Source organism: Gossypium arboreum, chromosome 9 (genome assembly GCF_025698485.1).
Source record: "Gossypium arboreum isolate Shixiya-1 chromosome 9, ASM2569848v2, whole genome shotgun sequence".
In the NCBI taxonomy this organism is placed as follows: domain Eukaryota; kingdom Viridiplantae; phylum Streptophyta; class Magnoliopsida; order Malvales; family Malvaceae; genus Gossypium; species Gossypium arboreum.
The window spans coordinates 82,314,427-82,325,598 of record NC_069078.1 but is presented as its reverse complement, the minus strand read 5'-3'; the positions used below and the strand labels follow the sequence as shown (position 1 = coordinate 82,325,598).

General features: G+C 28.1%; 2 protein-coding genes across 3 annotated transcripts; both read right to left on the bottom strand.

Moving 5' to 3' along the window:
• Positions 1-3,152: 3,152 nt before the first annotated feature.
• LOC108464337 (aluminum-activated malate transporter 9-like) lies at positions 3,153-6,534 on the bottom strand. The gene is made up of 6 exons (XM_017764597.2): positions 5,910-6,534; positions 5,537-5,674; positions 5,155-5,424; positions 4,926-5,062; positions 4,676-4,822; positions 3,153-4,295 (listed from the first exon to the last, which is right to left on the bottom strand). Exons 1-6 carry the CDS (start codon positions 6,262-6,264, stop codon positions 3,597-3,599), a joined length of 1,746 nt encoding a protein of 581 aa, XP_017620086.1. The 5' UTR covers positions 6,265-6,534; the 3' UTR covers positions 3,153-3,596.
• Positions 6,535-9,965: 3,431 nt separating this feature from the next.
• On the bottom strand, positions 9,966-11,136 carry LOC108464535 (heavy metal-associated isoprenylated plant protein 25-like). 2 transcript variants are annotated; one of them, XM_017764883.2, is made up of 4 exons: positions 11,030-11,136; positions 10,598-10,688; positions 10,426-10,507; positions 9,966-10,328 (listed from the first exon to the last, which is right to left on the bottom strand). In XM_017764883.2, coding segments are annotated over exons 1-4 (420 nt in total). In that variant the 5' UTR covers positions 11,032-11,136; the 3' UTR covers positions 9,966-10,083. The 2 variants fall into 2 exon arrangements, with proteins under 2 accessions (XP_017620372.1, XP_017620375.1); XM_017764886.2 differs by lacking the exon at positions 11,030-11,136 and having other exon boundaries at positions 10,598-10,894.
• Between the last annotated feature and the right edge of the window lie 36 nt (positions 11,137-11,172).

Sequence of the window (11,172 nt, the reverse complement as noted above, 5' to 3'; positions counted from 1 at the left end):
TAGTGCTTAAACGAGCGCGAATTCAGATTTTTTAGGAAATTAAAATTAATTTATAATTTTTACGATAATAAAAATATAATTTTATCATTTTAATAGTTTATATTTTTATAATTTTTAAAATATTAAATTAATTTTTATCATTTTAAAAGAACCAAAATATAAATTTACTTTTAATAATTTCAAATTTTAAAAATTTAAATAGAAAATTTTCATTTTAAATGAGTCCGGCTGTTAGTCCCTAGCTACACTTTTGGGCTTAAATTTTATTTGTTAGAGAATAAAATACATTATTGACACTTCAATATGTTTATGTTTGAAAGTCATAGAAATATAAAATTTACATTTTCTATATAAAAATTATATTATCAAAAATAGATACTGAATAAATTTATTAATTAGAAAATCATGGATGTTAATATAATAAATTTAAATATTATATATATATATTAAAATCATTCGATAAATTCATTAATTAAAATAATTTTGTATAACTTTTATGATTAATATTATAAGTAAGTTTAAATTACTTTATAATTTCTATATATTTCTAATTCGTTATTTTATTCGTTAAAATAATATATGAAATATACATTTTACAGTTTAAAACTATAAAATTGTTTGTGAAATCTATTAAATTTTTATTCGCGAAATTTTTTATGATAAATAATTTGTTTTATTTTTTATTTTTAGAAACATGTTTTTAATTTTTAAAGTTTAATTTTATTAATTTTGTTTTAAAATAGATCATTTACATATTTTAAAATTTAAATTCACCTATGCTGCTAAAAAGATTAAATAATTTTTAAAATTTAAATTCTTTAATTTTTATGCATATCTTTAAAACTATATAATGAAAATCTAACCAGTGTTTAGAAAATTTATCCCTTATGTTTAAAAAGTTACTAATTTCTAGCAATAATTTCCAAAATTTTCAACTATAATATTAAAAATTGTAGACATTTTAATATTATATTATAATAGTTAATGAAAATAAATACTATTATATTAAATTTTCATTTGAAAAGCTAAAACTACAATATTGATATTTTATTTTATTTGTTTTTACACTTATCTTAACGTTAAAAAACCATTACATGCTTAAAGTTATTATTTTAAGAATCAAATATAATAACAAAATTGATGCATAAATTTAAAATGTGAAAATATATGCAAGTATTCACTAGAATAAATTTCAAAACTGTGTGGAAATAAATTAATTAAAAAGAATATAAGGAGTTTAAAATTTAATTTGACCCTTATTGATACAAAAATTGACATACATATATGTGAACTTAAAGTATACTTTAAATATTGATTTATTGAATTTTTAAGAGAAAATGAAGAAAATATACCTTAAATTTCTTCCAAAATAGAAGTAAAAGTTTAAAAGAAAAAGAAATATTAATAAAAAATATAACAAAGAAAGAATATAGTAAAAGTAACAGGAAGCAATAAAGAAATGAGAAAAAGAGGCAAAGGAAGATAAAACTAATGAATATAATAATTGAGATAATAAATATAGATTATCAATATCTCAATATTTTTCTGTATTTTTAAATTTAATTTGAGAATTATTAAGATAAAAAATTTCAAAATAAATTTAAATTTAGTAGTTTTTTTTATATTTTTACTTTGAAATTTTACTAAATTTTTAAAGATTAGATAGATTGGATTTCAAAACATAAAATTTTAAAATGTTAGATGTTTAGTTATTTTTGAAAATTTTAATTTTATATGAATAAATCAATATACATTTTCTTATCTTATGTTAATTACGTAAATAGTTAATTAGATAAATAAAATTTGCTTTTAAATTTTACATTTTCATTTTAAGATAATTATTTAATGAAACCTTTTTCATTTTAAATTTAAATTTTAAGATAAATATTATGAATATAATTTGAAATTAAATATTTATATATTTTTAATTTTAAAATTCACTAAATATTTTAATAATTAAGTATTTAGACGAGATTTTCAAATTCAAAATTTTTAAATATTAGATGTTACGGTTTTTTTCCTTTTTAATTTAAATGAATAAATAAATATATTTTATCCCATGTTAATTGGATAAATAGAAATTTAAATATTTGTTTATTTTTTTAACTATATATTATCTATAACAATTTGTTAATTGAATATTCTAAAAATTTTATGTCTAAGATAAGGGTTAGTATTTGGTATAGTATATTTTTTTATTTTATTGCCATGTGTATCAAATATTTTTCCTTAAATTAAATAGTTAATTAAAAACCAAAAATATGAAAAAGAAAGCTAATTTATTCATCAAATTTAAGTTATATAAATAAATTATTTATTTAATTATCTTCAAAAGTAAGAAAAACTATAAAAATTAAATAGATAAAGCATGGCACCAGTTGTGTTATATTATATATGTGTTGATATATGATTTGTATATTTTGTTAGTTTTAAAATCAAATTACTTTAAAAAAATTACTAATATTTTTTAAAAGTTTTTTCTTTTGATATAATGACTAAAATTACCTATAGTTCCTCCCAACTCATAAATAATAAGATAATACATTTCAACGAACTCAAATCTAGATCCTTCTGTGTTGACAAAATGATTGATATTTTTTTTATCTAATAACCATCATCATAATTTTTAATTCTCTTAAGGCCCAATATATTCGATATACCCGTATTTGGCTACCCACTCGGCCCAATAGAGTCGACCTACCTGTACCGAAATTTAAACAGTTCACTTCGTAAATTAATCCAGCTGGACTTGACCGAATTACTATTTATTAATAAAAAAATATTTTTGTACCAAAAAATAATTATTTAAATTTAGTTGTAAAAACAATCTTAAATATTTTAATTTCTGAGCTGGTTAGGCCAAACCGTGACCTGACCAGTGATCGAAACTACTGACGAAGATACAACTTCGAATTTGTTTGAAATTCAGGCAAGCTCAATAAAATATTACTTCAAAAGAAGCAATGATGATGTTTGCATTCACCGAAAAAGTCAGCAGTTACGTTTCAACAGCAATAAGCTTGAGCTATTAACGACCGATGCAACTCACCAAAAGCCAACTCTTAAATATACAGAAAAGAAAAGGGTTAACCCTTGGATGCTTGGGAAGCCATTCAAAGCAGCATTGAAGTGATACCAAGGGAGAAATGGGATCAAGGACAATAAAGAAAATCATAACATTCTCCACCTCATAACCTGAAAACAATCGCAGTTTCATGTTGTACTTCTCGAATAACAAAGATCGAACCCGTCTAAAACTTGCTGGTTCGAATGGACTAGTTTTAACATGGATTGATGGATAATAACATAGAAGTCTTGGCTACAGCAGTTGCAGTTAAGAGGTCAAAATGTTTACCCTACAACCTTGTACACTGTTGGTTTAAGTCGTGTCTGGCTAAGACAGCAGTTTTCACCTCACGTTCCATTCCATTCTATTAGATCCGATCTCATTAAGTTATAGAACATTATACTGGGAAGAGACTTGTTAAAATCCTACATGTTGAGGTTCAGATCTTAAGGTGTAACGCCGGATTTAGGCTCCAAGCAATTCCATTTCCTACTTTTCTAATTCTTAACTACTATGTTTTATGCAAATTCTAAAACTTCAGGCTTCTAAACAATTTGGACCAAAAGCCAATGGACTCTCTTGCTGCAGCTGCTGCTGGTAGCTCGTCAGGTTCCTTAAAGTTTGCTTTCTCACTCAGCTCTTCGAATGCATCAACAACATTTTGCAACCTTACAACGAATTCAATCAAAAGTGAAGTAAATGTTGCCAATGACAATGCACTTGCATTCTCATATGTTTTTGACTCTTCCGGAAGTTTCTTCACATCGGGGTTAAACGTAGGGCGTGCTGACCATGATATCTGCTGCTTAAGTAAATCTTCAGAGGGTGTGCCGGGAGAGACAACGGGGTTGACATCCCCATTGGTATTGAGGTAATCCCAATTATTTGGCATGGAAACCGATCTGAGATCAAGTACTGTTTCACTAAAGGACTTATAACCCAGGACTTTGTGTTCTTCACCATCCGAGCTAAGAAAATCTTGGGGCTCTAATAGAATCTGTGGTCGGTTCCCAATTTCCCAACTTTCGGCATTGACAAGGAGGTATGATTTCCGGTCAACTTTCCTTTGCAACTCTTCTGCAGCCTCACTTACTTCACATAGAATGTCAGTAAAACCTAATTTCTCCATCCTTTTTACTTTGTTCCCTAGCTCACGCAACACTCTAGCACCTTCAGTGCCTACCCTCTGAAGTTCTTGACAGAACACTTGTCTCCGTTCCGGTGGAGCCTACATATACAAATATTGTTATTCAAAATACATGAACCCATCTCTTTTTTAAGAGAAATAAATTAAAAAAAGTAGCAATTACGATGGTCAATAAGGGGAAGAATTGTAACGGGTAATCATCTATCAGTAAACTGTGATTCTCAATAAACATACCTATACCTATGTCTTAATATGCGTTGGATATGGATGTGCTTAAAGAAAACTGAACAGTCAAAGCAACAAAGCAATAAACCTGTTGCTAAATGAATAACTGCTAAATGAAAAAAGGGAAGCCAATGACTCAGGGATCCTAGTGCCACACTGCTATAGAAAAAACAATGCAGGAAGAATGTGGAATTGACCATCAATTGCATACATTCGAGATAGGTATGAATAAGTACCTGTATTTCTGAAAGTATACAGCCATGTAATGCCATGACCATGAATGCACAATGCCTCAATGCTCCACTTACTTTGACATAATTCTTCCATGGGTAACCAAGTGACCTGTATGGACCGTGCGGTGGTTCCCAGATGGCAAAGCCCAACTTTGCATAGGAACAGAAAAAGAAGGAAAAACGGAATAAATACAAGAAAATTAAAATTTCAAGTACCAAGTTCAAGATGCAACAAAAGTACAACAAAAATTACCAGAGATTCCTCCTGACTCGACGATTCCACAGCTGATCTGTAGCCACTGTAAACCGGGTCATCTGAAGCTTGATAAGTTAGAATTTTTGAAGGGACCCGTTTATATTCAACGCAGTTAAGGTAACCTTTAACACATCCTGACCAAATGTGGAAGTAAATAAGCATGAGAATGATAGATTACTTTTGAAATTCGTAGAGATAAATAAGTAAACATTAGATGCATATTAACCTTCTAAAGAATTCGCCACACTCATGAAATTTTTAGCCACCGAGTTGTGCAGATCCTCACCAGCCCAGATGGGGTAAATGCCTATATTAACAACTAAACTAACACTGGCACCAAGTGCTATTAGCAAAAATCGCGTCACTGCTGTATGGACGAATTCCCCTGTCCTATACCCGGATACCGTTATGAAACAATACGTCAACGTGAACACGCGGAAACCGTACTCGTAAGGCTTCATTGCTGGGTAAAGTTTTGCATAAGTTGAAAAGAATCCTGGTAATGTGTGTCATGTCAGAGTAAACCTACGAGTAACTCGTGAAGATACTACTAATTAACAGCATACTACATGAGAGTTGAAACACAACTGATGACCACGAAACCCAACCTATTATAAAGATGCTAAGAACAATAACAACTTCTTCCCATTCTCCAGCCAATTGGGACAATTCAGCCATACCCAATGCAAGACCTCCAGCTGATAATGTCCCTAGCCCACGGTTAAATCCTTTGCTAAGAGTTGCTCCTACAGGGGAAAAAAAACATTTATGGTATTAATTCATTCAGAATTTCTATTTGTTTAGTTTTAATCAATTACGGTGTTATTTTCAGTTCATAAAACCAATTATTCCAACCATAAGAGAAGGAAATAATAAAATCGTTAAAGAAACCAGGGGATGTGTGTTTTCAAAAACCAAGACAACAATAAATAAAGAAATAAAGAAATGAATAGAAGCATGATTAAGAGTAAAATTACGTACCTATACTAAATTCAAAGACGACAACAACAGTAAGAATAGCCCAAACAGAGTGTTCACTGAGCTCCTTGATGGGTTCTTTCAAGAAGATAAGCAAAGAAATAAGCATCAAGGCAAGACCCACCTTGGCAGAGAAAACAATCTTTCTGGGATCCGATATTCCCATTTGCCATGCCTTGAGTGCAACATCTTGAACCTTTTTTGAGAACCCGGTCACTTTGTCGCTTACCAACCTGTAAGAAAAGCATATTTTCCCCTGCTCTTCTTCTTCCTCGTACAATCCCAGTACTGGGCACCCCTTTGTTCTCCCCTTTTTCTCTAGCAGGGAGTGCCTAAACGAACCCAGCTTGGCAGCCATTAAGAAACAGAAACTTGTTTTTCTTTTTTTACATATGGTTCATAAAATATGAATATAGAGTGTGGGGAGAATTTTTCTTTCCTGGAGGAGGATGGATTCAAATTTTTTTTAAAGAGATGATGGAAGGGTGACGAGAAGCAGGGAAGTAAGAGGGAAGGGAGGGGAAAAGTATGAGACGGCATCGTAAATGCCGAACCTACCTATCAAAGTAGGAATCAGTGGAAAGGTCTTTCACGTTTCAACCGTCCATTCCCATGTGGGCCGCCATTCCAACGATCCTTATAAAACAAATCTTTTTTCCTTTTTGAAAGCAAATAATAATTTAATATCCATATTTTTAGTTGATGGGGATGTTTTGTCTTTTTTCCAACATAAATTCCACCCATTTTCAACAACTCGAACAATCCGAATGGTGAAGAGGCAATGTGGATTTGAAGGAGGTTAATCTAGTATCTGGAGGACCACATATAATGGTGTCTCATAGATTGACGGGTTGTGGGTTTCGAATTTCATATCCTTTGACGGGTTTTAAGAGTAGGATAACCACGATCAAGTAATCCTGTTAGAATTTTAATTTCGTAATTTGTGCGATAATTCATATTGAAGTATTTATTTTTAAAGAATATAGCATATAATAGATTAACGGATAATTTATAATTGAGGGAAGACTTTTTATTTATAATTGAACTATTTAAATCTAACAGTTTAGCTAAATTATATCGACGGGCGAGAAGTTTAACCTACAAGATTACATAATTAAATCAAATTTAATTTTATAATGTATTATTCTCTTTAATATTTTAAGGTTAGTTTATTTACCAATGAATGTAGCCTAACTTTCCATATCTTCTTCATTGAGCTAACTAAGTTTCTTCAACAGTTTTTTAAATCGAATTAGTTCTAATGAGTCAAATAATCTCTATCTAATCATTTGACCTTCATGGGATACATTTTATGAGATGATCACGAGTTTTGTATCTTGGCCTGTGACATAAGACTAGTACTTTGTGGTCGCCGATGATTTTAATGTTGAAAGAGAATAAAATTTTGAGAAAAAAAGTAAACTTTTTTTTGTATTATATATTTTCTTACTTGATTGCCTTCCATCAACAAAACATCTTTTTTTATATATTCTTAATATTTCTTTTGAAAAATTTGGAAAAGTTTAAAGTTTTTATGTATTTTTATATTCTTATATTTATTTCCCATAATATTTTTATTTTATTTTATGTAATTATAATGTTTTTAAAATTTTAAAATTAAAATCATATTGATAGAATGTGTAAACGTTAATATTTGAAATTATTAAACTTTTTAGTATTATGATCAAATTGATAAAATACGCAAATTTTGATAACTAAAATTACTATGCCATTTAAAATCTGCCACAATTAGTGTACCAAATACTAACTTTATGTAAAATTTCACAACAATTTACAAAAAAATAAAAAGTAAATAGCAATTAAGGTTTAAATATGATAAAAGTCCTGTATTTTTATGAAATTCAAAATTTAGTGTCTATACTTTAATTTTGAGAGGTTTAATCCTATCCTTTCATCTAATTTTATAATTATAAAAAGTTACCCTCAATACTTACAATTTTTGTCAATTTGGTCTTTATTGTTTAAAAGTAGATAAAATTTTAAAAATTAAAAGTTTCTATATTTACAATAAAAAATCCTAAAATAGTTTTAAAAAGTATATATGTAATTTATTTAAATGTTAACAAAATTACAAAAAATATATGTAATTTATTTCTTGAATGATAATAAGATATCTTCAATGTTTGAGTTATTGATTCAATCAGTATTAAATTGGATATTATTGTAAATTTTGAATAAGATTATAAATTAAAATACTAGTTCAAATTCAATTTTAATGTATATTGAATGAATAACTCAAATATTGTAGAGATTTTATTATCATTACAGATGCAAATAACACATTTGTTAAAAAATTGGATTTTTTGTATTTTTATAATTTAATGAATTTAAAAGAATATTATTTTTATTTTTGAATTGTAAATAGTTTTATTTCTTCATATGTTTATGGAACATTTTAATAATTTTGTAAATTTTAATTTTTAGGACTTTTTGAAAATATAAAACATAAATTTTTAAATATTTTGTACGTAGGGATAAAAGTTGAGGATTAAAAAATATTATATATTTTATAATTAAAAATATAAAAATTCAATATCTCAAAAATATAGTACAATACAGAAATTTTGATCAATTTAAACCCAAATTTAAACGTGCAAGCAAACCTAAGGCATTATAAATACAAAACCAAAAGCTGTGATCACCAAACCCAACGTTGTCCAAAGTCTCTTTCGGACAGCAACCACTCGGTTCAAAGCTGTTGTCCGGCACTTTCTTGCAGGGCGAATCTAGGGCCTGGGGCTCAGAAAAAATAAATTTTTAATATTTTGATACTTTAAAAATTTTAAAATTTTAAATTAATAAAGATAAAATTATATTTAATTTCTCCTTAAAAATAATAAAATTTAATTTAATTCTTTAAAAATTATATTTTTATCCTCATAAAATTTATAATTTAATATCGACCCTCTAAAAAAAATAATTATGACTTCGCCTCTGCTTTCTTGTACAGTTTTAGATATTTCCAAAAAAATCCCAAAGTAATATATCTATTTCGAAACTTAATAAAACAAAATTATCTAGAAAATGAATGAAAAAATGACAGTGACGAACTCGAAGTATTTGAAATCATATATTAGGTAAAGTTTGTTTAGATTCATGTAATAATATACCTCAGAGACTACCCTGATTGCATAAACTTTACTTCTCTATTTTCCTCTATTGGTTAAAATATCAATGTGCATTTTTGCTAAAAAAAACACTCATTACAAGTTATCACGGCAATTTTTTTTTTGGTTAGAATGGTTTTTTAATACAAATTCATGCTATTTATTAAAATAATTAATAATACTAATTATTTAGACTAACTAATAACATTATAAAAATAAAAAATTAAATTTTACTAAAACTAAAATATAATAATTAAATTTTAAATTTGAGTATAACGTAAGGGTTAAAATAGAAATTTGATTAAAAAAAATTAAGGGCAAGACGCATGTGTGTGTGAGAGAGAATGTTGATGGAATCCTATCATCTATCAAATTTAGAGCTCTACCTTGACAATATACCAAATTCTTGGTGAATGATTTTGGCATACGAATTAAAAGGGCTTGTAGGTAGATGTTTCTATTTACAAGTTACTCATATTTAGTTAATAAAATCTTCAAATTTCACTTGATTAAGTTAGATTTGAATAACAAATTTGAAATTAGGGTGAAGCCAAAATTAGAATATATATTTTTATGAAATTTAAAATGAAATTTTAATATTTTAATAATTTTTAATTATTAAATAAAAAATTATATTTTAAAAGTAAAAATATAATTTTACCATTTTATCATTTTTCGAGATCTCTGCCAACTTTCTCTAGTTTCACCCTGTCTGAAATTAAGCTTAATCAAACAAAATCAAACAAAACAAAATCATATATTCAAATTATCTGATTTAATTTTGACATTCTATTTTGATTGAAAATTTGAATTATCTGCTTTAATCCATTATACAGAGGTAATGCTGCCATCAATTCACCAAAGTAAAATGGCACTGACCTTGCTGTTTTCATCCCTGAGACCACCAGGATTGATACACACCAACATTGAATTTCACAACCCTTAATCAAGTTTTTCATAACTAATGCATCAGAAGTTTACATGTATATTCTCACTCGACATATGCAAGCAAATCAACTGAATTAATCCATATGCAATATTTATAGTCATCATATACATGCTACACAGGTTTCAATATGGGTTTGGTTGGATTCAAGGTTCCAAGTATTAGAAGTGATCATCAATGGCTTCTCTTCGTGAGTTTGCTCATCGTTGATGCTAAATTCTTGTATTTCCAATATCTCCACTCTTCGATTCGTCTTCTTCCTTATTTTGATGGCCACATCTCGCGGGACAAATCTCCCACAGACGCTTACCCTGCACTGCTTCTTCTCTATCAAATGCGTTTCCAACTCTATATCATAACATTTATTACAAAGAAAACAAATGACCATCTTTAGGGTTCTTATTAAGCAAAGTAAATCTTATGATGATGAATATTTTGATCTAACCTTTCATATCAAGGAGGGCTCTTCTTACTTTTCTATAACACCCATTGCAGTCAATGTTGATCCTCATCACCATGCAACAAATCTGCAATGCATTAATATAAATGAAGAGTTGATTGAAACAATAAGTTCAAAAAACATTTGAAAGAATCAGTGGAAAATGGGGGGAACTTGCCCTTTCTGTCATGAAGCCTGCAGACTGCAGCAGGAGTTCTCTCGAGATTCCAAAGAATGAGGGGTTTGAATTACAAAGAAAAAAAAGTTGCCTGTTAAAAAGGCAAAAAAAATTATGGGAATTTGTTTAGAATGAAAAAGGAATCATGATCAAACTTGTTAGTATAACAAAAGTAATTAAAGATACTAAATATTATAATACAATGTATCATGCATTTCGCTTTTCATTTTTTATATATATAAAAAATAGTGTATGCATCCACAAACTTCAAACCTAGACAATAAAACAAACATGAAAATACAAAAAAAAAAAATGTAGATCACCATACTCGAATCGTGCACATAACTGGAAATAAACCCTAATTTGTGAAGAAAACTAGTTAATATATTGAGATTCTTTTTATCTCTCATGATATTGGAATCTGATTCTTACATGGGATGTTTGGCATAGCTTATTGCCTATTAGTTAATGTATTCTTGACCTATTGGAGTAGTTGTTGTAGACACATAGTTCCATTTCTCTTGCTGGAGAAAGCATCCGTTTATTGCTTATTTGCTAAGCTTTATTCTCTTTCG

What these genes read in the sequence shown, in the direction of transcription:
- LOC108464337 (XM_017764597.2), bottom strand. Translation starts at nt 6,264, where the DNA reads ATGGCTGCCAAGCTGGGTTCGTTTAGGCACTCCCTGCTAGAGAAAAAG. An exon ending in CGTCTTTGAATTTAGTATAG is followed by an intron (nt 5,675 to 5,909) that starts GTACGTAATTTT and finishes TTTCCCCTGTAG; the next exon opens with GAGCAACTCTTAGCAAAGGA. An exon ending in TCTTAGCATCTTTATAATAG is followed by an intron (nt 5,425 to 5,536) that starts GTTGGGTTTCGT and finishes ACACATTACCAG; the next exon opens with GATTCTTTTCAACTTATGCA.
- LOC108464535 (XM_017764883.2), bottom strand. An exon ending in CAGGCTTCATGACAGAAAGG is followed by an intron (nt 10,508 to 10,597) that starts GCAAGTTCCCCC and finishes AATGCATTGCAG; the next exon opens with ATTTGTTGCATGGTGATGAG. An exon ending in AGCCCTCCTTGATATGAAAG is followed by an intron (nt 10,329 to 10,425) that starts GTTAGATCAAAA and finishes GTTATGATATAG; the next exon opens with AGTTGGAAACGCATTTGATA.